At 33.2% G+C, this 26,553-nt stretch overlaps 1 protein-coding gene across 1 annotated transcript in view; it reads right to left on the bottom strand.

Moving 5' to 3' along the window:
• Positions 1-26,553, bottom strand: part of Naa15-16 (N-alpha-acetyltransferase 15/16) — a 108,424-nt gene that overhangs the window by 2,447 nt on the left and 79,424 nt on the right. The window contains exons 11-15 of the mRNA XM_068767151.1: positions 3,990-4,087; positions 3,047-3,145; positions 2,605-2,713; positions 1,593-1,756; positions 449-625 (exon numbers count right to left, since the gene is read on the bottom strand). Of these exons, the coding sequence (XP_068623252.1) occupies positions 449-625; positions 1,593-1,756; positions 2,605-2,713; positions 3,047-3,145; positions 3,990-4,087 (647 nt within the window). The remainder of the gene's footprint in view (positions 1-448; positions 626-1,592; positions 1,757-2,604; positions 2,714-3,046; positions 3,146-3,989; positions 4,088-26,553) is intronic.

Genomic DNA, 26,553 nt, shown 5'->3' with positions numbered 1-26,553 from the left:
ATTAAATATGATATACCTTATTAGATTATTTTCCTTTAGAAGAAAATGTCAGTATTAAATTTGTACAGATTTGCAAAATTATCTAACAAAATAGCAATTAATTCACCGAAAAACCTATTTTTGACTTTGGAAAAATTTATGTTTGACGCGAGACTAGATAGATTTAGTTAGTTTAGATATTTTCTTGTTTTTAGCTTAGTAACTTGTTTACCAAACATGAAACGGTAACAGGTGATTCTTTGTTATCATACAACGTAACTTTTACTCTGATTTCCAATCATCCTGTTTAAATTGAATTCTTTTGGCTTTTGAAAATGAACAATTCATTCTTCCCTATAAACCTTTTATGCCTCTAACAAATCGCCTTGCATACGGATTTTTTCTTAAATGTAAAGGCATCTTTACACACATGATACGGTATATAAAGAGTTATGAATCGGGAACAGACCTGTATAGATAGATCGGGGAAGTGCAGTGCGGTGGCGTGTGCGAGCGCCTCCCTCGTGCGCTCGGGCTTGAGCCGGCAGAGTGCGCGTGCGCCCCACAAAGCGGCAGCCTGCGACGTGCGCGCCGCACTGGCCATAAACTGTTCTGCTATCTGCAACGCGCTGCGACCGCACACCATCTGGAACATTTGTCAACGCTATATCAACCCAAAACAATACATGTCTAAGAATATACAGCGTGCATTATAAAGATTATGAAATATTAATGACCGAATTTATTAAATATTCTTAAAAATAACCAGATAAGACACAGGACATGGTTAGTTTCTGTATGGCAGTTTTTAGTTCCTTGCACCTCATCTACATTAATTTTGCTTTAATTAGATACAAGATTATTACAGATAAGTGATGAAGCCTAGGCTAGCTAGTTCTTTTTGACATATTAAAAAAACATATTAGGTTTCCTATATGTTTTTTTAATATGTCAAATTAAAAGTTAAATATATACCTACAATAACATGAGTTTATTAAAATTTGATTTAATAATACATTCCGTTTTCGAGTTTTGTTTTGAATTTATAAACATAATAAAACACTTCACTGAATGTTCATATCGATGGTATGACTGTCATTCCATCAAATAAATACGCTGACGCACAAACAAAGAAATATTAGGTACAGAATGCAATGGAATTTTTATACAAAGTACGGCTTCTATTATTCAGTTAACCATATTGATCATGACATTCTTAGAACATCTACTTTTAAACATAGATCTGCCTATATAATTTCAATGACTTGTTGAAAGCGGTCTGCATTCAGCGTCTTCTGACGACTTCAACAATGTCGTCTGTCCACCTTGTATGGATGTGTTACGCTGCGCATGCCCGTCCGCGGTCTTAAAACCCTAGCGGCTATCTATTTTGCGAGCTGTGCCTTGCCCAGTACACTACGACTTGCCAATTCAATGAGCTATGTCGGATACTCACATTCATCTGCGATTCTCCGCGTTCTTAAATCTATTTTGAAGAAAGGCATAGCTTTCTCCATGGATTATCCAGCGGCTATGAGATTCTTTGTTACCAATAGTATTCACAATTTAATGTGAACCTACTGTAACGATAAAATTATGAAATTGTGACTAACCGGTTGTGTCTCGGCTGCGACTACGGCAGCGACACTTGCATTTAAGGTAGGCAGAGCTCCATCGAGCCAGCCCTGGAAGCGCAGCAAGCAGTCGTGCAGGTGCTGATGGCCGCTGTCCAATCGCCAAGCCCTCTTCAGGCTTTGCAGCATTAACAGGGGTTTTTCTACAACAGAAAGAAAACAATTATAAATTTTTATTACACTATTAAAGTTAATTTCGTATCTTATACATAGTTTATCGAGTTATAAACGGATATATCGGGTTAAAAACCTTTTTGTTATAAATTTCATGATTTTTTTATATAAAATTTTATTGTCCAGACTAAAGTCTTCGTAAATATTATGTATAAACTTTTAATATTTCTTTGGCTGTACCATTTGTATCTGGCTGGTTTTGATTACATTGAAAAGGTTGCGTTTCAGGAAACGAAACAAGTTACTAAAACTGACTTTTAATTAAGAAATGTGAAACAAAATTTTACTTTAAAAAGGGGAAAAATGCAATGAAAGAAAACCGTGACCCATCATTATGTTTGTATTTTGAATAAACCATTTTATTACTTTGCCAGTCAATATAAGTCTACACTTAAACCTAACTTAAACTGCCTTAACTTGTCAAATATATTGAAGTAAAAAAAATCATCATCATTTAAGCCAGGAGACATCCACTGTTGAACATAGATGTCTGCCAAAGTTTTCCAATAGGACCTATAAAGTCGTCTGTCCACCTTTTCGTTCTACGCTGTGCTTGGCGGTCCGTAGACTCCTCTAGAACCTTAAGGCCCCATTGGCCAATAGTTCTGCTGGCTGTGTGCCATGCCATGCCTACTGCTACTTCAACTTGTCAATCTGGTATGTGGCTGAGCTATGACAGTTTCTTAATTTACAATAGTATTGAGATAAAATAGAATCGAAATTATTTATTACGTTTACTAATAGATGAGTACAATAAAAAACGTATCACGTGTAAATCATTACGGAGCTACAGCTCCAGGCAATGTTAACATATTACCTTTCCTATAGTATATTTCGAAGGCCATTAAATGTGTTTCTATTCTATCCGCGGCGAGCGTCCGTAGAGGTAACAGGAACTTTATCGCTTGCTCTAGAGGATCCTCCGCCTGAAAGAAATCATTGTACGATCTTACGACAGAACACATCTGTAAAAGTCTGTTTATCTATATTAAAATCAGTGAACTAACAGTGCGTCTCTTATTAGATATAAGATATAATATTTAATTTTTTACTATATTTATATTTAAGGAATTTATTCAAGCTACAATAGAACTTAAAAATTGTTCACAATGTAATTGAATTTATTTACATATGATAATTAAAAGACATCACGTGGGAGTGAGTGTCTTGTTATATCGTACATAGATGCCCACAAATGTCGATTCTTAAAACGTTGAAATATAATTCATCGCAAATACGTGTGTAAAACAAGTTCTTACTCTGGCCAGCTTATCGGGTATAAGTTCATCCAGCTGCGGCGCTTCGGGATCTCCTTGTTCTTGCTGCTGGCGGGCTTTGTGGTGCTGTTCGCGTTTCACCTGCAATAAACAATAATATGAATTGTAACTACATGTAATATATACAAAGTGATTGGAAATAGGTGTAAAAGTTTTAAATAGGTGAATGAATAGCTTATTTTTCACGAAAAACTTAAAAAGCCTTTACACTCACATCCAATTATTCTATACAAAGGGATCGCTCTGGTATATGCTATATTAATTATATTTTTCTATTGTCTGAAGAATAGTCTGAAGGGACTAATAGTAAAGAAAAATAAAAGCTATATATTGTTTATTTGTGACAAAATTTTGTCTTTAATTCAGCTGTCCAATCGTAATAAATTAATTATTATGGTTTAAAGACAGCAGTTTATTTTAGTTTCTGAAAAATAAATATATTATGTAGTAATGTAATTATTACTTGATGAGATTGTGTCCTGCACGATCGCTCTGGTATATGCTATATTAATTATATTTTTCTATTGTCTGAAGAATAGTCTGAAGGGACTAATAGTAAAGAAAAATAAAAGCTAATATGTAATAATCTGAATGTTGAAAACACGTTTTCTTACCATTATCATTACGTTATTTTTCTGTAACCGTTTCTTTATTGACAGGGCATACCATATATAATAAGCAGCCGATGAGCTATACATTCATCACTTTAAAACGTTTACATCTATTTCTAATCATCCTTTATAATATTACTGCAAGAAAATCTTTTTCCGTATGAATATTATACTATCTAGCGCCATCTAGTAATACATAAGATATTATATTATCTATTACTAGATGGCGCTGATAAAACATTATTTTGAGAACGAACTTGACTGTGTATTGCATGTATTTCATTTGTTTTCTAATACAATAATCAATATTCTACCTGAACTTGGGCAGCGAGCGCACTTTCTTGTTCCGCTTTACGCTTGGCTTTCCTCTGTTTGTTTCTTAACTTCTTTAGTTCGGACGGCGCGAGATTTTCTGAAAATAAGGACAATCCGCGTATTATTTTTAGGAATAAAGTTCATAATTAAAATAGTCATAGGAAAAACACGGAAGACAATTCTAACAAATGTAACAAACTAAAAATCAAAGTAAGTCCTTTTCTAAACTATTATGTTATATGAATTGGAGAGATGGCGTTAGTAGTACATAATGCAAAAACTTTAAATTAAAGACCAAAGTTTATTTACAGTGAGATAATATTTTAAAAGATTAATTATGCCAAATTAAAAAAACAATAAATTGACGGAAAGGAGTTGATATAATTTTTTTTAATTGACAAATAAGGTCATAAAACATTTATTTAGTTAATAATTACATTGTTTTATTCTAAGTTGGTTTATTTGTAAAATATTAGTATATTCAATGGTTTTATATTAAACGCAAGGATAATTTATAAATAAGGAATCCTTAATGGATAGGATAAAATCTGCAAAACGTTTCCCGTTTTGTGTAATACAAGTTCCGTCCCGTTTTATAGACATTGACGGTCTCGTTCAATACGTTAAATTCTTAATAGAAGGAAAGATCTTTGGAAAGTTTATGGCGTACCAGGTTGCGCCACCTGCGCTTGTCTTTGGCGAAGTTTATTGCTTCGGCTATCGTATTATCGAGAGTGATGGGCTGCGGTCTCGTGATCACAGTACATATATACGAAAGATTAAAACAGACCTCTTTTCTATCGTTCACCGTGACATTAAACAGAAACGACACTAATGATACGCTTAAAAACTGTTCGAACAAAAGATCACGTTCGATATTCCCTTCGTGTGCTTACGTAAGGTGCTAAAACGTTAAACGTAATCATTAACGCACATTTTGATTCATAACGAGACGGCGTTAACATTGCAGAGCATAAAAGGTGCGAAAACAATATTAGTCAGCAATACGAAAATAGCTGACTAAATGCAGCTCATGCTTGCGACGCATGCGCTACCTTATAAGGATGGACTTTTCGACGAGAAATTTGTTTGCCTATTGCATGTTGCTTATATTAATTGAACGTCTTAATCAATATTTAATACACATATCACAACTAATTAGTGCAAAAAGTTTTATGAATAATATTATTTACAATCTACATTTACTAAAATCACTGCAATCTTCAAATAGTCCTTTTGTATTGGTAATATAAAATTAGCATAATCGGTCAAAAAACTAAATGGCGTGTATAATATCAACAAAGTGTAAAAACTTGTTGACCTATGCTTTGGTATCATAATTTTTGGTCTGACGACTTGTTGACAAGTACGTGTTTGATAAAAACAGTGTTTGGTTAATAAACAGGATCATATCATTTAATTTTAAATTATTAAATACATATTTCCTGTAAAATTATGGCAATTGTAATTAAAATATTGGACTAATTGCAATTTGAATAATAGACAAAAATTTTAAAATATTTATTGGAAAGAGAATCCTCCAAATTACTAACACTAGTAAAAAATTAAACATGTATAATAACGTATTTTCAACATATATGTAAAAAATGTTCAAAATTTACAGAAAGTTTCCTATTTAAGTTTCAAATTGTACAGGTTTTTTTTGGTAATTATGTGCAGTATTGTGATATGTGGGATATACAAGCCTTAAAATTTTCACACCGTAGGTTAAGAATAAATTCAGTTACCAACAAAGAGAAGCAAATTTACTTTTAATAGCATCAACGCAATGACAAAATTATCAGTGATTGTTTATATTTTCTTATACTGTTCGGAAATGTGCTAATGTTTAAAAATTAGGTTTCAATGACGAACGCAGCTGCGTAAACGCTCTGGTGATAGGGTCCAAGAATATTGAGCGTATATATACGCTTATGATACAAATACTTTAAATAAAATTCCATTACATATTTCGTTAAAAAACAGATCAGTATGAGTGTCACAAATACGGGATAAAGTCCGTGTGTTCACACGTCACGTCAAAAATCTCGATTCTTAGCCCCTGACTTATTAATGAAATTTACTGCTGAAGTATTTATATGGAACACAAGTTTTAACGTTGTCTGGCTTTTGTCTCTTTGATTTATACGTAGATTTATATCTCTATTTAGACTTGTGTAAGGACAGCGGACATTACGAAAATAAATTTTCTGTAATGAATGGATATATATTCTTGGACACGCTTGACGCACTTTTGCTCTTTTAATGTGAAACGTTACACAGGCAATGTACCTAAGAATAACGCTTTCAAAATAAATTCGGTTTCAAAATAGTTCAGAAAAGTAAAAACTATATGATTTAAAGAGTTCATATTTTTATCAGCGCATAGAATAGGCCTAACCCTCGCCTTCCGTGGTTACCGTAAGAAAAAATATTCAGGGACGATTGGCAACTAGGGCACGCCAACTCTCATGCTGAACGCGACGAGAATCGGCACGTGCCCGTTATGGAGGTTTTACGTCCAGCAGTAAACTTCTTACGGCTAAAATAATGACGATGATGAATTCCAGAACGGAAATTAGTATACATCGTACATTATTATAATGAATAGAAATTGTCTAGTAAACAATGTGCATACTAATTAGTAGTTTCTTGATTTCGTATCTAGTACCAACTGAAAGCTATAAATAAGTTACTACTAGTTATAAATTGTAATTACTTATATCTGGAGCAGCTTCAGACTTCGGTACGCTGGACATTAATTAAGCTATCGGAGCTGCCCTATCACAGGTCTACATTAAAATACTTATTAAATCGACAATCTTGTGTATTATAAATTTATTTATTCATATCAATAACCACAAAGGAAAATTTCCAGTGACAACCAGTGTGAACATCTATGAAAATCATGAGAAGAATGCGGGGACAGAGCAATTTTATATCAAATTTATTTTGATCTGATTGGCCCAAGATGCATTTGTACATTTTTCGAGTGCGTTATAAAATTATATTGAGGGGCAACCCTCACCCAACTGTCTTTGTTAAGTAAAAGCGTAAAAAATATTGGAAAAAAAAGAACACTAGCGATACAAATTAGAATAAATATTAAAAAAAAACGCACCCTGATCTAAGAAGAGACCATGACAAAATCGGAAAGTTTTCTTGTAACCTTAAATAAATTAGCAGAGCGTATCCAACTTAAAAATAAATACTTTATGTGTAAAGTGATAAAAGGATTTTTTTTCCAAAGAGCTTTGTTTAATAAACTTCTTAAATTCATTACATGACTTTCACAAAGTAAAAGCTTTGATATGTCTATACAAAGAAACTACAAACTGAAATCAAATTAAGGTTGACAAAATTAAAATAAGTATAAAACATAAACTGTTTCCTAAATAACGGTTATTTTAGATATTGTCATTAGTCTAGAGAACACGCGATGGGTTTTTACCACTTTCGACGAGAAAGTAAATGGTGAAACTTAAACTGAGAATAATGTGCGAATTCTATTGAACTTTAAAGAGACACAATGGGCGATTTGCGACGGTCACTAGAAGTCATATTTGTCCGCTACTTATTTGGACACGCTTAGACAATGCAGCACATTAGGCAATCGCGAAAGAGAATGCAATTGTTGATAACGAAACACAATAATAAATGTCGAAGGAAATCGCAGACCCATCCCTTATTATATTAATTTGTAGGGTTCACGGGGGTACGCTCCGTAATACTCGCTATCACGCAATACGTATTAAAGTTAAATTATTCGCCGAATCAAATACGAACGCCAGCAATGAGATGGCCGCTGCCATTGTGTTTGGGGTCATAATTATAAATAAATAATTCACAAAAGTCTTACTATATATGTAATATCCGCCACGTCCATCACGAAAGGAATAAATACGGGCACAGATGTTATCTCGCCGCCGCCCGCTAGACGCGTATTTGTTCTATTGGTAGAAGCAAATTACCGTTTTAATGCTTAAATTAAACATTTACTCAGACAGAAGAGCAGACATCGGCAAGAACTTCATTCTCATATTAATATAAATGTAAATGACTGCCACCGTCCATCCGATAGTTGTCTACTACAATAGCAAATAAATCACTTTTAGAATTCCAAATGTCATACACACGAATTAATATACATGTAAATGAATGCATAAATAATATGATTGCTACACATCTATTTATTTTATAAGCACTAATATGTGATAACGTTAAATTCTGTGAAGGACACCTTTATTTAGATATTGCACATAATTTAAATGCATACATTCGAATTTCTTCACTAAAATAATTATCTTAAATTTGTGGGTACAATTTTTTTTAATTCTAAGAGAATTAACATTTTTCCAAACATTTGAGTGGCAGGTTAGCGGCGATGGAATGTTTTAAAAAGATACGTACATAACAAAATTGCATATTTTTGAAGGTAACAGCATGTTTTTTTTATTTATATTTGTGAATACTTTCAATTGACCTTCCCATTTATGATCTCTAATTATTATTCTAGCTATAAGTTTTCCGATATCATTCCGAATATATAAACATCTGACAGTATCTGGCCGTATAGCAAGCGAACAGTTGCGTATCTACTTCACTGTATGCAGTTCTAGAACAGTAAACCCGTAATGAACAAAACTTTAGGGTATTTTGAAAGCCGGAATCCCAAAGAACCTTTATTTCTAAGCAGCAACAATTCAACCTGCTCCACATCCGGTACTTCGTATCTATTATCCACTTGCCCGCGGACAGATTCAGAACGCCTTTCCAATGCAGCTGGGCTCGGCCGAACGGCATTTATAAATAACGATATCGTCTATCTATACACACGGCCACGCAGTCGCTCGGCTGCCGTGAGAAACCACTTAAAAACTATTCATAATACCTGACCGCTAACAAATCATGGAACATTCAAAGTCGATCCTTGACAAATAAACATGCATTATGATATATTTAAACTAACATTTTTAAACAAAAGAGAATACAGAGTATTTATACAGAGTAATTTATATATAAACAAAAATTATGTATTTATTTTTTTAATATAAACAACTTACTCTTGTAGTGATATGCAAATTTAACGGTATTCCAGTTCGAAGGGACATATAATGCATGAAAAAATTATTGTAACATGTGCCTTTAGATCTGCTCTTGAAGCCCTTGTGCCCGAGAACTGTGAATCCAATCGAAGGTTTTTGAAAAAGCCGTTGAGTTTAGATAAAGAGTTTCATCTTGAAACCCGATGTAAAGTTGTTAATTTCTTATTAACAGAGCGCTTGTATCATCGTCAAAATAAAGATACTACATAGATACATTACAATGTAGCGGTAAATATTTTAGATGAATCTTCTTTTCTCTCTTTATTTATAAATGCCATGAAATCTTTGATGAAACTACATCTGTCTTCTGGTGTTGCTTTCATAATAAAACCAACCAGTAAATCCGAAGCGAGGTTATTTTTTATATCGACATAAAGATACATAAGATATGATTCCGCTTTAACCAGTCCCAACGAACACATGGTACGTGATCGGAACCTATTTTCTCTTAAGTGGTTCGTTAGCGAGCGTATGCCAGGGAATCACGTATGGAACGTAAGTGTAATAAAAAGAGAAATGAAGTAATTACGAACCTAAACCTTGAACGAAGCACAATTGATTAACATTGGAAAACAAAGGCTAGTCACGTGTGGAATTGTGAAATTTTTTGAATAAACTAACTGCTGTATTCATTTAATGGTTGCTTCGCCTATTTTTGTAAATTTAATTAACTGTTATAGAAACAGATGTCTGACGAAAGGCAAGCTGTCTGCGCCCGTTTCGCGAACTTAATGAACCTCGCAGCCCTCTCTTGTCGGTGAAATTTCGTAAAATCCGTTCTTAACTGCTCTACCCGTCGAAAAGAATATTTCAACGCAATTTCACAGACATTGTGATGAGTTCATGGATTGATTGATTATATGTGTAAAAGCTTTAAAGATGTGAATGTATTGCATTTACTATCAATTAAAGTAACCATTGATTTTTGGATAACGTATACTATATAGCTGCTGGTTTACCTTATTAAAGTATCGTGACGTTATTTATTATTTGTAATAAAGAATGTCATGATACTTTAGAAAAAAAAGCGTTTTCAAAATTCCGATTAATACAAATTAAAATTAATTATTTTTTACTCTGTCTTTGCAAACATTGTACTGTCAGAATTTATTAGCCAGTCGCATTCCAACAGAAAAAATAAATTAACGCAATACAGAGCCGAAAGAATTCAAAGTGATCACTATACAGTATGTCTAAAGTATGTACGAGAATATATTTAGTGGTATGTTTATATTATTTTTGTAAAGTATATTTACTCGTTCGTAATATGTTTACAGATATTCTCGGGATATGTAAAGGATGATTGGAAATAAATATAAAAACTTTAAGGATTTTTTATTAAATTCATCTCTAAGGTTTTTTACGTGTATATCCAATCATTGTGTATAATAAATATTGTACTATTTTATTAGATTGGAACTTAAATAAAACACAGCTTTAAACAAGTGCACTGTTATTGATATCCATCAGATATCGTCACGAGCGTCCCGAGGCCGCGTTGCAGTAAATATTTTCGGCGGAGGAGACGGAGGCGCGTTTACGTAAGAGCATTGTGCCCGAACGCGTCTAGGACACGTCGCACACACAAATTGCTGCTCTAATTCACTCAGGTTTCGCAAACCTAATGAAACTGCGACCGTGGTGCACGTTGCTCTGCCCGCGTGGGGTCGCTGGGTCGGCATGCCCGTAATTAAAATGTCCAAAATTGGCATTTTGTACACGGCAACTTTAATATCGTTTCACGAATTATATGTACTTGGACCGCGAACTCTCAGCGCAATTCGCGTGTGTCTTTGATTGTAAACTTCAGTACGTACTTTACATTTCAGTTCAATTGAGGTAGGCAAAGGACGACATAGGATAACTTCAGAAAACAATATAGTTTTGTACAAATTTTTGCGAGTAACACACTGAAAACGCCAAGTAAGGGGCAGTTCATACGTCACGTTATGTTATATTCGCTTACTGTGACAAGAAGTGACGTCGGACGAAGTGGGTCTAAGAAAACGTGACAATTTTATGATATATTATCTGACAGCAGATATAATTAAAACTATAAAACGGATATTCCAATGATATATTTCTTAAAGTAATAACATGTAGCAGATTCGCGTAAAAACATTACACAGTTAAGTAAACAATTGCGTTTTTACTCATGTCAATTTATCCGGTGCCCCAGAAACGTTGAGGAAAAACCTAACCTTAAACCGCTATCAACCGGCTGCTCTGAAAGTAAACCTCATAGGGAATAATGAAAATAATAACAATTTAATTTAAAATAAAATTAATAAAAAAATCGTAAACCACAAACGTTGTTAATGGTACTTCCACTTATATTTATAACCGCAAGTAGTTAGTTACATGTACCATTACTGTATGCCTGCAACTGCATCAACAGTAATGATCTGTTATAGGTGTAAAAGATTTAAAGCTCTTAGACTTATTTAGTAATCACTATTCACCGTGTGAAAATTGATTACTCTGAAAAAAAAAACTTTATCTATTGGAAAGCGACAGGTCATAATTTCTGGCAGTACAGTCTGCAGGAACAGATGGTAAACAACAATTAATTTGAATATACAAATATCAAAATTCTGAATAAACTTCTTACGCATTACGTCAGTTATTACTTCTCAAACCATTTATTTTTTTATATAAAGCATCATTACTAACTGGTACTTGAGGTACTTTAAAAATAATAGTTGGTATAACAAATCGGCGATTGGTGTTTATTAGTTACAGGGGGCTATGTGATATAGTTATACGACAGGCGCTTAATCTGTCTAACAATAAGCCGGAGCCCTTAGCGGATGTCGCAATCAGGGCCGGACTTGCTCTGAAACCGGACAACTAGATCGAGTTTCTTGTGCACTTCGTCAGGTTTCTATTCGGACCAGGCTTAAATAATCTTAGGCCCGCGATTGCTGATATCAATCGAAACTATTAAATATTTTACATAATTTAAATTATCTTAAAAAATAACAGTCATATTTAACATATTATATTTCATTTAACAAATGCTTTATAAGTATGAGCATATGCAAAAGTTACGCAAGAAATGTTACAGGTACCTTTTCTTGGTTTAAAATTTACTTTTAATTTATATAATGTCATCAAATAAATCTTTTCATAGCGTTCAGGACTTTTTAGTTAATCGAAAATATGTTATAATCAGTTGACATTATATTTTATTGTCCATAATGTTAAAAACAATTAGCGATTTAACAGTTCATGTATACGACTCCTTAAATAAAGGTATTTTAAATCTGAATATAATTCTAAAATATACCTTTAAGTGGATTAACTTTGTTTGAGAGTAAATTTATAGAACGTTATTAATTGAAGTTTTTAAAATGTATAGGATTTTAAAATGTTGAACAGCCCTGATCAAAACGTTGTTTTGAAACACCTCGCCCACCTGTCACAATATCTGCTACCTTTACGCTTGTTTGAACAGGTATTTTAATCTTACGAAAATATTTTCAAAGTGCACTTGTGTGGGAAAATAGTCACAGTTACTATGATATTGATCTACATGAGCAGATTTATAATTAAGATATCACGATCTATATACACAAAAACAGCGATATTTAATACTACGACACAATAAAAACTGTATTTCAAACCTTCAAATAAGCAGTAATTTTCATTAACCCAAATGGTGGCAAGTTAGAATGAACTATTTCCACCTTTTATTTAATATTATTGCTCGTCACAAATATAGACAGAAAGGTAAAAGAAAATATCATAGTCCAAAAATAAAATACGACTGCTTTATGATTTTCTTGTACGTCTATTTATTTATTTAACATTTCTTTTGGTCGGAGGAAGACGCTGAACTCTAACCGCTCCTATTGGAAATCCATAGGGGCGACCTATGTCTAGCAGCGAACATCTTTTGGCTAAAATAATAATCGCGACAATTCTTACACAACTGAAGTCATACTTTGCCTATTTTTATTCCTAAAACACTTAACCTATTGACGTTGACATTAATCTATACAAATCACATGAATTATTTAACACTCGTGTCCCATCCAAATCACAATATTCTCCCATTAATGTTATCAAAATTTACTTGACCAATAACTCCATATCAACTTGAAGAATTCCTTTTACCTTATCTACTAAATAAAGATGCAAATTTAAACTTTCAGATGCAAATTTAACTAAAGTTAAAGTTTTCTTCATTTTGACAAGCATTTATGTACTGAAAAATATCGATAAGGTTTGGATCAAATGAGACAGATCTCTATTGTCTACTCGAGCGATACGATAAATTACATCTGATGTAAACAGGTAGGCACCGAAAATATTTATTTAATATTCAACACGTAACTAAAGCGTGTAAGACCTCCGCTAGGTGGACTGATTTACTCCAGGAAGTCGCTGGATGTAGGCAGCGCAGGACTGGACATCGAGGCAATCTTTTATAATGAACGTCTATTAGCTGAAATAATGGCTAAAATTGAGATGAATCTTAACTGCTAACTTTAAATATAGACGCGTCCGAACATCCGATCTATAGTTAATGCATAATATGGTAGGAAGTTCACTTATTTTTAATTTCAAAGGCTCGCATGCTTAAAAAGTTTAAAAGACGAACCAAAAATTATTATGACTGTATTACAAAGTTATAAACATTCGCCAAAGACCTTGATTTAAATAAATCGCTTAGCAGACCTACGATTATCGCTTTCATCCGTCTAGTATATTATCTACGAACTAATAAAACGTAATGCTTACCGCGCAGATGCTAGTGACCCAGATACGATAAACTTGCACAACAAAACCACGTTCAAAAGTGTGGCGGGTGCCTTTATCTGTCGTCTCAATGTAATTGTTAAGAGATCATCATATTATAATTGGCACGAGCCAGATATCGTGCATCATAGAATACCGTGATAGTATAGTGATCAAATACCTAATACCGTACAACAAGGGTCAATGTATGAACAACGAAAAGAATTATCAATAGAAAACAGTCGAATTCTAGAACCGATCCAGAGCGATGTGTGACAAACACAAATCAGTTCGTAACCTTTGATAGTTTCTGACCGACATAGCCCAGCGGATTGCGAAGTAGAAGTGACAGGCCACATAGCAACCAGAACCACGTACCGACAAGAGCAGCGCAACTCGCCAACCCACAAAATTAATTAACGCAGTCGTATCCACCTAACATAGGTGGACTTACGCGTGGACAGACGACTATGTTAAAGTCGTCCAAAGATGCTGGATGCAGATACCTCCCCAGTAGTTCCTAGTGAAAATTTATGGGGAGGCCAGTTAACGTCTGACGGGTAAAATGATGATATTGATGTTTACTGGTGTGTGTAAAAGAAAATTAGATTACTTATAACGACAAATCAATTGATTAATGACGCCGTACAATTAGCTCACTTTGCGTATTAATTACAAGCATTTATTGCGACATTATTACAGTTTTACCAATTAAAATGTGTATCAGATTATAGTGATTTACGACTTGGCACAGGTTACGCAAGATGTCACATATGGCTTTGTGCATACAAAAATTTCATTTTTGGAATTTTATTATTGTTTTTTTTTTACTCTATTAATAAATATTTGTATAAAAAATATCATATCAGTAGGTTCGGTTTTTTATCTTTGGAATTTAAACATTTTTGATTAAATATTGAACTAAAAATAATAATGCCTAAGTTTAAAAATGTTTTAGTAAAAAATTGCTTCTCTTTATGTCATTATATTATTCGCTAGGAAGTAAACAAGATTCCCTTCTCTGATATTTTTCTAGAAAAAAAAACGTTTGAAGGAAATTAATTAACAGGAAATGCGAGTAACAACAGTTGGAGCTTAATAATAAATAAAACATTCATTGTGGATGTCAAAGCGAAGATTGAATTGAACACGATATGATCGTAAAATCATAAATCATGACATTGAAGCAAGAAACGGACAACTCAATCGATATAATTAAAACAGACAAACGTTAACTCATCATTAGTTTAGACGAAATCTTGTGGTATTTTTAATAAAAAACAATCGTTTGGTAATAGACATGCAAAATCATTTGTTCAAATGAGTCGTAACACGACGTAAGGCCAATTCGTTTTATTTTAAAATTAAGTTGAGCTAAATTTATGTCGCATTGCGCTTGCGGACTCTTACATAAACAGATCATCCGTTACGTCCATAAATAGTGATGCAACTGTTAAGTTTATATCCGATTCAAGTAATAGAAGATTATATTTAATAAAAAGATAACAGTCTTTGGGGACTAAATTGGGCTGGAATTTAAGGATCATTACAAAATAATAGATAATTTCCCCAAATTCATAACATTATATTCAATTTATAGAGATATTACACAAATTATAGAGATATTGTCAGAATCCAGCTAAAAGCATAAATTAAATTTAAAGATGTATTACGTATTAATGTAATAGTATTGGAACTGTATAACATTATCAAGCAGCAAGGAATGTTTGTGTCAAAACGACTCCATTAATAGTGGAAAATGTAATTTCTTTCCACATTGTTTCTGCATGTGGACGTCATAGTGAAACTATTAACCGGTATAGAAAGAAGTAAAGCAAGTTTTATCATATTTTCTCTAAAAATAAATACTGTGATATTAATTGCACAACATAGTTTGAAGTACAATATTTATCGGAGTAAATTACTGAACAAATCACTTTTACAGTGACGTAGGAGGCGTAATCCAAAAATCAAAACTTCTTGGAACATTAAGTGTCCAATATGATCTGATTGTTTTTGGATAATAGCTCTGTGAGAAAGTTTCATTGGTCTACGTGATCAAACTGCAAGTGTATTTTAATGTATTAATAATCAATAAGTCGTAATAAACGAAGACATTTACTGTATCGACCCAATACGTTTCCAACATTCCACGAAGTAATGGAAATATAAAATTACAACGTAGCTTGGTCATCTGTTATGACCATTCTCAACAGTGACGTGGCGAGTTGGCGCCGTGGTCTGATGTCGTCTGCAGAGCTACGGAAATTTTCAGAACCTATTACTTATCGAGTCACCCGGTTACTGCAGTAGACTTCTATGTTAATCATCATTATGGCATAACATTTTTGTTCTGTTCGCAATTATTGCGGTGACAATACTTAAGTTATAAAAGGGCTTTACTTTAACACTATTTGCATTATAAATATGTGATGGGCGCCTATTGCAAGGCACAGGTCTCTATCTCCCTAGGACCACCACGATGGTCGAATATTTGTAAGTACGTGAAAAAATGTAAAAAAAAATACTACATTTATTGTTGCTTTCGCAAATCATCACTAATACTATTTACGTTAGACATAATTAATATATAAAACTACTAAAACAAAGACCTAACATACGGTATACTATATAGAATTGTAAATATCAGGACTTGACGGGTACGTCTCAGTAATAAGAATCAAAGAGTCTAATCTAGTTCGCAAATGAAAGAAAGCCGATTCTAACTTATAAATATTGTTAAGGAAAACGGTACCGACAAAATGTCTTTCATTCAACACAACAAAATTAATTTGTATAACTATGCGGTCATATTAGAAAAATCTGTACTGTTATATATATAGTAATAGCGATTTAAGACTAATTCAAAATTCAATTTCGAAGGCCTGTCGAACACGTCAACAATTTCCGATTATTATAAATGTATCTGACATAAATAGCGTCCAAATCATTTCTCAGACAGGCCATAAGCTCAAAATAAATTAATTTAGTAATTTTAACGGGTAAAACGAGAATAGACAATTAGTAACAGACGAGAGACGAGCATTCAGCGGTGACGAATCAATTTGAAAACGTATGCCGATAGGCGGCTTGGCTTGTACTATTATTGTTTGTCAAACTTATACTGTCATAATATTAGTATTATATATATTGCGTTTTATGTAAAAACTTATTCTTTGAAATTTTAAAAATATAGGTATTAATTTAATTTCAAATTGTAATTAAATGATTGCTCGGCGTGTGTAAACGTAATATAATATCAATATAACCATCAAAAGAGGCTAAAAATAGAGAATTTGTCAGAGAAGCGGCACTGTGCATTTAGTATATTAGATTTTAATTCAGTTTCATTCATTATTAAAAGTTTCAGATCGGACACGGGTGAAGTATTAATAGGTATCATAGTTGTGTATAAATATATCTACCTCCATGACATCGTATGTAAATAATGTATCAAGTTTTAGCGAAGTTTCTACCTCCTATTCGTTTTGTCATATGTAAATGCAAGTTTAATCGTCCTTGTTATAATACAAAACAAAGTAATTGCGATGAAATCAAATTAATTAAACTAGATTAAATATGACTTATTTCCCCGTTTATTTAGATAAGTTTTAAAGTCCATAGACCCGTACCAAGACTCACAGACGAAAACTTAATCGCAGAGGTACCGAAGTTAACAGATATAAAATTGTATCTTAAAAGTGAGAAAATAACTAGGATAACAATAGTTACAGATGTACCACTTTTTACTAAACTTTATATTTTGAAAAGACCAAAAATATAACGACAAAAAATAAAAATGTATTGTGCAAGTAACAGTTACATTTGTATTTATGTATGGTTTTCACAAATAGCAATACTCTAAAGACCCTTAGCATAGTTGACAGCAGCTTATGTTTACAATTTGATCAGCAGAGGTTAGACGCCCCCCACCCTCTACCCCCGCCCCTCGATGGATCGACGACATAGTTAAGGTTGCACGAAGTAGCTGGAAGCCGGCAGCGCAAGACCGGTCATCGTGGCTATCTTTGATGGAGGCCAATACTTTGCAGTGAGCATCAATCAGCTGAAAAGAAGGAGCTAGACATAAATATGGTTAAGAAAATATATTGTGATAGAATTCCACAGAGGTGAACAAATATTATACAAAATATAATTTTCAGATGTTGAAAAACTGCATATTTCTATAAGTTTAGACCCTTTTAACTTATATGTACATTCAATCAAATATATTAAAGTAGCAAAGACTATTTTGTACATATTGTGAATTATTGGACTCGTGAACAATTCACGCCGCGAGCGTGCTGTGCAGTTTTAACGCGGTTTAGATTGTCGGCTAGGTTCTCAAGACCTTGGTCTGCACACGCCGTCCCCGTGTCACACTCGGCGTGACATTGTCGTTCGTCACACGAAACACGTAAAAATTGTAGTCTCAATACTAACCGATGTTTAAATTGGTACAGCTGTACATTTGTACACTTTACTCGAATGACTGACATTATAAATGTTTTAAAAAAACAATACAGTATAATTGTACTTAACAATGGCCGAGTTTAAATAACCTAATTTAATCGATATTACTTACACGAAACAAAAGAAACAGCGTGTTTTATGCTTTCAAAAGAACCACATTCGACAATGCCGTTTAAATTAACAATATTTCGCAATACTTCTCTATTAATAGTATTATATTCACCGGCATCCAATAATATTTAGACAGCTAACGTACACTGCAAACATCGGGCTGGCTCGTTGGGTCTCAAGTGACACGCCCTGACGTCGAACACCAAACGTTTGATTAAAACTGTACAAATATGTATTTAGCTAAAAACTAGTATCAAGTATAAGACGGAACGCATCAAACATCGCTGTTGACTTTTTCTGTGCAAAATAATCCAACACTAATGTTCAGTTGATTATATTACTTTTTGTGCATTGCTCGCCGTATCCCATTTGATAGTGATACAAACCATGAGTTGTAAATAAAAATGCAATACAAAATTCCTTTTCATCATGAGTGTTACAATAATATCTAAGTTCTAAGAAAATCGACACAATAATGTGCGAATTTTAAAACACTGCATCGTTGATTTTTTTAGACACGTACACGCCGACCTGGTGGATCTCGCTTGTACTTAACTATCTTTAACACTTAACAATATTTATGATTTTTGATTCTAGGCTTTCCGACTTTTTTCGATTTCTTCCGCCGTAAGGGAATAAGCAGAGGCAGCATTTCGTAACTCACACAAAGTGCGCCCTACCACGAATCAAATCCACGGACAACGATCATTTCGTAACGACTAGGCCACATACTGATATAATCGTTTTTAAGAAAGTGGTGGTAGCGGTCTACCAGATGAGAGTACGCTCTGCCTACTACAACAGAGTAGTAAATAAAATCTTTACATTATCCGGCCCAACATAACATTTCTGCCATATTGATGTATTATCCATTACTACAATACAATAATTCCCTTAATTACAACATCCTTTAATGTACCAATATTTGGGCGCTACCATATAAATAGATGCTGTGGTAGTGTGTACAAAATTATCGTATAATGTAAACTTTTTTCATACATGGAATATAATACAATTAGAAGAAGCACGTTTTATTATCGGCATCATATCAGCCGATAAACGCCCACTGCAAGGCTTAGTCCTTTCCCAATGATCGACCGGTTTACGCTGCCCGCATCCATTGAAAAGTATTTCGTCTTCAAGTATTGCGATGTTTTGAAAACAAACACCTTTCAATCTTCCTTAAAATTAACAATGCTAGCCTAACTAAAATATATTTTATAATTATTTAATAATATTAAAATATAAACTAATGATACTATTATTATCCTATCTGAACATGCCATTAATTTTACTAAACAATTTGGGTCAAATTGTAAATTTGCATCAAGTGGAACCTGAACCTATGTTGTGCAAACTTTTATCGCTTTTAGTACTTTATCGAGTTCTATAATACCTCTAGTACCGTCTGATTCTAATTTAACAAGTACAGTTTATGTATTGTTAATCAATAGTGTACTTAATGGTTGCTTTAGATATATCTTCCGTTATTCTTTTACGGACGGAAAAATTTATGTAAACAGTCGAGATCCAAGTGAAACTGAATAAAAAAAACTGCATTCTTGTCCAACTTCAGTCTCATGTATATGAGAAGTCACCCCTAATACATATTTGCCAAGTTTTTAAACGTATTCTGCAGACACAACATAAAATGAATCTATAGTTTTAAATGACTTCGCAATCTAAAAATAGCCGCAGTTGGTATAATCAAATGTCTCTGCTACAATATCTTACGATAAAAGCTAACATAAAAGTCTTTCCGAGAAAGGGAATGCCACTGCAATTTACGGCCTTTGAGCCTACGACTTGGAGCAAGGCCAACAGGAAAACGCTGCCTACTAGCTAAGAGTCCGTGTCGCGTAATGATCACTTAGATCAAATGTATAAGGACAGATGCAATCGGTATTGACATCGTAGATATTTGAGATTCCTTTACTAGATGCTTAATTAATAACTGAGTCTAGGTTATTTTAGAATTTACATACGCGTATAGTTGACAGACTTTGTTGTGTTACTTTTTCTTAAATAAAATGTAACGTACCTTATGAAACATAATGTGTGCAAATAGATGTGATAAAATTAATTATTCAGTATACACAGAACTGCATCGCACAGTTTTAGGAAAGGGAAAAATATTATCATGGATTAATGTCAAATGTTTACTGTAGTAACTAAATAACTCAAGCCTAAGTAACTACACATCTATATTAATAACTTCAATATATATTCAACATTAGTAAGTAATGTTATTTACTTGTAAATCAATCGTTTATATTTTTCTTTTTACTTTGTTTTTCTCATTCCGTTTGTAAAGCTAGCATTTTATGTTGGCTTGAAATGGGTAGCGTAATTTATTTCAGCATGTTTTATATTATTATTGTCAATAAGCATTTGTAAGCCAATCAAATAAAAATGAACTGCAATTTCTTAAAACTGCAGTTATATAATAAAACCCTTATCATTGACGAGTATAGAATGAGTCGCTCGTTCTAAAAACGTTACATTCACGTGGGACGAGGACCACACAGCGCATACGCGGCGCTTAGGTGAACCAAAATAAAACTCAGTATCATTCATACTTTCTCATTTCCGATAAAAATGTAACATAACACTGAATGCTTTTAAAATTACCCCATTTTACACGTGTTCAGATAACGTACTTTTTGTTCGATCCTTCTTATTTTTATATTTAAATATGTCCAAAACCATTACAGCTTTTGGATAAGTCGACTGGTTATGTTTATTAGAAATATACAGGGTGATAGGTTATAGGTGTAAAAGCATTAATGGTGTGAACGTAAAGCATCGTTCATTTGTCAGCAAAAAAATTTAAAGTTCTTTCACCTATTTCCATTTGCCATGGTAAAGTGATCGCGATTACTCTAAAATATGTTACATTAAATTATATTTTCTTTTGGAATGCGACAGGTAACGACTTCTTGCAGTATAAAGTCTGCAGAGACAGATAACAATAATTATTTTTAAGATACAGTAACCTGAATTAAGAAAGAACTTTTTTTAGTATGTTATCGTTATTTGTTATTTCTGAAGCCATTAATTATTTACATGGTTCTACATTAATAGACAGCAAAGTTTTAAAGTTTTTGTCACCTATTTCCAATCAGCCTGTATAAACTACTGATTATAAATCACCAGCACTGTAAACTAACGTAAATCCCAAGTTTCACATGACGGAATAATGACTAGTATGGCTGCGCTGTCAACCGACTGCTGCGAGAAAGTATCACTTGTCTGTAAATGTATAGAGGCATCAACTTTAATTTATATTCATTAAATATTTACCAACTGTTCATGAAGTAGATAATTTTACTGCAACCTAAGGCCGTGTTGATAATGTTATAACATTGCCTAAGTTTGGTGTATCTATTTTTTAACGAGATGGTCTATTGCAAAGAGTTTAAAACAGAAATACCATCTACAATATATCGATGAGAGATGTTATTAACCCTCTTTCCTAAATCCTAAAGGAATCTTAAATAAGTAAGTTCATGGTCATTAAAAAATACATCTTTCTAGTATATTGCCAAAGTGAGGTGGGTACTTCGTGGTTATGGGATTGGATAAAAGGATGCGCACAAGTACGCTAATGAATAAACCATAGTTATTAAAAAAAAACCCCCCGTCCGAGTTCGTTGTGAGGCAAAACTCTTTTCGGGCGCGTTTTTCCTCAGCAGCTTCAAGTTTAAGGATGCCATTATATATGAGCTCAATCTGATTCTAGTTTCTATCAAAGTGGTCTCTTCTCATAAAGTACATAAGTGTCACTGTAAACGTTATTTTTTGGGTAATAACATGAATCAATGAATTTTCAAATTAACGCGTGTTACAAGAGAAATCGCATGGCAGAAGTACATACACGCAACAGGGAAAGGCCATCCTCTATATTATCTGTTTTTAGTTAAAGGTTGATAAGAGGCTTGCGCTTATTCTTTCACAGACTCTGAGGGGTCTGTCGACAAGAACGGAAAGGTTGATATTACACAGAAAAGTTCACGTCTCTGCAGGCGACGGATGCTGGTGAAGCAGATGAAGTGTTCTTATTGCTCATCGGCAACCAAACACTAAACAAATCAAAGGGTGTAGTGGATACACGTCCGATATAGTCCGTCTCTTGTTTGTCGGAAATATTTAAAGGCATTTACAAATCACAAATATCTTGGAGTACACAAAATCTAGACATTTTTTATAAAGAAAATTAACCTGTGTTAACACATCACACCACAATTTTGCAATATAAAAAACTCTATAAAAAGAGTATGAATCAAAAGTGGATAAAATTGCTTGTTTTCAATGAAATCTTTTACCCATAAAATGTTGAAACGGATGGATTCAATATATATTGTTTCTTTCTAAATTTATCTTAATGCAAAGATTATGTTGCAAATGGTAAATGCATCTTTTATTTACTAGTATTTATATTTATACGTAAGTATATTTATTTATAAGGGTATATTTGTATATACGGATATGTGTATACTAATGTTGAGATGTAGTCTGGTAGAGATCGCCTCGAGCAATAAGACCGCCCTCTTGTACCTCACCTCTTTATGAATTGTAACATTTTTTTAGTTATTTTCTATGGTGTACAGAAAAGTGCAAATAAAATAAATGATGTTGATTCGCCGTCGTATTAGTATCATACAAAAGTGAAAACCGGAGACGTCTATTATTAAAACATCCTTCGAGGATTGGCATTAAAATTTTGTAAGTATTAATTTAATTTATAAGGATGTATAAAAAATAACAACTTAAATAGTTTACCTATTTTTATAGTCAACAAAATCTGATTAATTTCCTAAAACTTACTTTTTTCTACAACGAACACGAACATCGAAGAACGTTTTCGTTTATTGTTATAGCATAAAAACGAAGTCGAATGTACTGAAGGTCGTTATATAATACACTAAAATATTTTTTAAGTTGTAGTTGTGTTAGTAAGTTATATCAACGTCATATAACCAATATTTCATTACACAAGTGCGAACACCTCAAATGTTACACTTAAGTAACGCCGAGTGGCCTACCTAGTCGTCCTTCAAATGCTCATAGAACCGGTATAAGTTTGCCGACATTTGACGAATGTGCCGGCTCGCTTTTATAATTTTAGGGCATGTCGTTTGTACATGCAGTCGATATTAAAATGTATGGATTTCCATTTTGAGAAAATTACCGTAATGGCTGAAATATGTATCTCAAAATAATTGAATGTGTTTATCGTTTTTCAACCATAACTAAAGTGTTAACAATAACATTACTTTCAATTAATGTATAGTACGCCCTATCCAAAAATAAATGATTTCAGAAGAACAACGTAATGATAATACAGTAAGAAAGTGTTTTGAAAATTCGGTTTGCTACATATTAAAATTAATTATTATTTATTATTTCTCCCTGCAGACTGTGCTGCGGAAAGTTATGTCAGTCATATTCCAATAGAAAAAAATAAATTAATGCAATATATTTCCAGGTGATCACTTCATACTTTATGCAGAAGGGTTTGCAATAGGTGCAAAAGCTTTAACCTTTTTACTGACAAATAAGCAGCTGTTATAAATTCACCCCTTCAAAACTTTTTCTATGAATTTTAATTCCTATTTTAAATTATAAATGTGTATACCTATTGTAAGAGTATCCTTGATTTGACCATATCGTATAAACTATGCTTAAACTATCGCCACCACAATGATGATAAATCAATACAGTCATAAGATGTCCACCTCTGATCATAGGCCTGGCGTCGCCAATGGATACCAGCAGGACAATTAAGTTTAAATACTATAAATTCATATAATTAGTAGCAAAACCGTTCTCTGTTTTAATCCAGTGAAAACATGCATCTGTATAGTAATAACTTTTTGTTAAACAATAAATTTTTATGTACCTATAAATCAAATGTTCGTTCTCGTCCATAATCATGGAATTACAAATTTCCGCAGACAGAAATCGTGTACAAGTACTAAATAACGAACGCAAAAGTGTTACGGAAAGCTTTTCTACATAATGGCTCAGCACTTTTGCACGCCGTGTTTAGAGATCGGTATCAATCGACTGGTTTTACATTACCGCTCGAACACCGGATGTTAATACAGCGTATCGATTGCTAGATTGCAGCAGCTAGTGTTACGATTAATTCTAGTTAGAAATGTGCTATAGTTTTATATTATCCATCTGTGCACAAGTATCTAAGTATCACAGAAACATAGTGAAATTTTATTCACAAAAATATAAATTAATTAAATGTCTTTTTTTAAATACGTTCATACAGCGGATACAGCAACAACAATATCATTATTTATGATGAAGATGCAAGATTACTTACAAGGATTTATTGATTCGTGCTACATAACGATACAATAGTATTTTTTTATCAAGCTTTCTGCGTATCGCACACATATACACCCAAAATTTACGCACGCATTTATACAAATAGACGTCGGTCGTTCACCGGATATTAAGTGAGATAGCACGCTCAAATAGTACATTGCTCTCAGAGTTTATAATGTAATATTTCACACAATATTTGTGATTATAGTGTATAAACTTTCAATATCAATCATCATTTTAACCGTTGGATGTTCACAGCTGAACATGAACTTCTCCTTAGTTTGCAATATGACAAATTGAATTAGTCTTCTGTCAAGTGTCTTTCAAAGACCTTAAGGTTATCCGTCTACCTTGTCTGATAAAGCCGTCTGTCTACCTTATCTGTAGGTGATACGTATTAGCACGACGTTTATAGTTGCGGGGCCAGCAATACGTAACCTGACAATGCTCATACACTTTTGTCTGAAGGCATAATCACGCGCGGTTCTCGGCAACAAGAACGGCCTTCTACATTATCTCGATTCCACCAAGAATCAAATATTTTTTTCTTATTATTGATAGCTTTGCCAAAAGTTCTTCACACTTCTTTACAGAATGTTAATATTTCCTTATGTATAGTAATAATTGCTTATCCACGTCAGTACACATGACGTGGATAGCCAACTAGGTGGACCGACGACATAGTTAAGGTAGCGGAAAATCGCTGGATGCCGGCAGTACGGGACCATTCGTCGTGGCGATCTTTGGGGGAGGCCTAGGTCCTGCAATGGGCGTCTATCTGTTGAGAAGAAACACAATAATAGTTTTTTTAACTGTAGAAGTACTATCAACAATCGCTTCGAGGTTTCATTGAAAGCTAAACGCGTATCGAGTAACAGTCGTTATCCATTCGTGTAGATAGATATAAATAATAATAACTACTGTTGTGTAGATTCTACTAATTTCTGACGCATGTGTTCCCGAAGTTTCCGATTGAAACTGAAACGATTTTTTGCCATACTGACTTCCAAAGGTAGCTAGCATATTCCATAGAAGAATAGATTTCACCAAAAAAGAAGAGTGAAGAAAGTCAGTACGGTGTGAAGGACAATGAATGTGTTCGCATAAACGACTAAAGACGTCGGCTTCCCGATCTTGTGGATTATCTCAAGTAAAAGCACGGATTCAGGCTTTCGAAGTAATTCACAATCTTAATTATAATATACAGGTTTAGACTAACAACAACATCGGGTAGCTATGAAAACAAAATAATTTGTCTTTTGTACCACACATGAATTTGTGTAAATCTCAAAGCTTCGGTAAATTCCACAACACACGTGATTTACATTAACGAAGGGATATATAGATTTTAAATATAAATCACAAAATATAGGTTTTGTGTTACATGTCGTATATACATAGTTAAGCTTAGATTAGATAATACCACTGCACAAGTCAACCACATTATATCATATCTAACTCAATTATGACTAAAACAAGAACCTTATAAATAATACAAATTAGTTTACACATGTGAGGCCACCGAGAATACGCCGATCAAGCGATCTTAACCCTTCTTTGCATGATTTTTACTATTTTTTTAAAATAAATCAGGGTGATGTAATTACTGCTCTAGATTAAAGGAAAAATATTAAAAAAAATCCTAGTGTGAATAAAAATATGTATTATGTAAAAAACAATATGATGGAAATTTACATCATCATGCAGTTTCACATATTTAGCCCGGTACTAAATAAATAAAAAAAGTTGTTTACTTAGTCTTCTTTATTCTTAGTGATAATTCAAA

The sequence above is a fragment of the Battus philenor genome, unplaced genomic scaffold (genome assembly GCF_028537555.1).
Source record: "Battus philenor isolate CCGP_79_NKW_IND1 unplaced genomic scaffold, ilBatPhil1.0.hap1 SCAF_22, whole genome shotgun sequence".
Taxonomy (NCBI): domain Eukaryota; kingdom Metazoa; phylum Arthropoda; class Insecta; order Lepidoptera; family Papilionidae; genus Battus; species Battus philenor.
The sequence above is the reverse complement of the archived record's forward strand: the minus strand, read 5'-3'. Positions and strand labels throughout refer to the sequence as shown.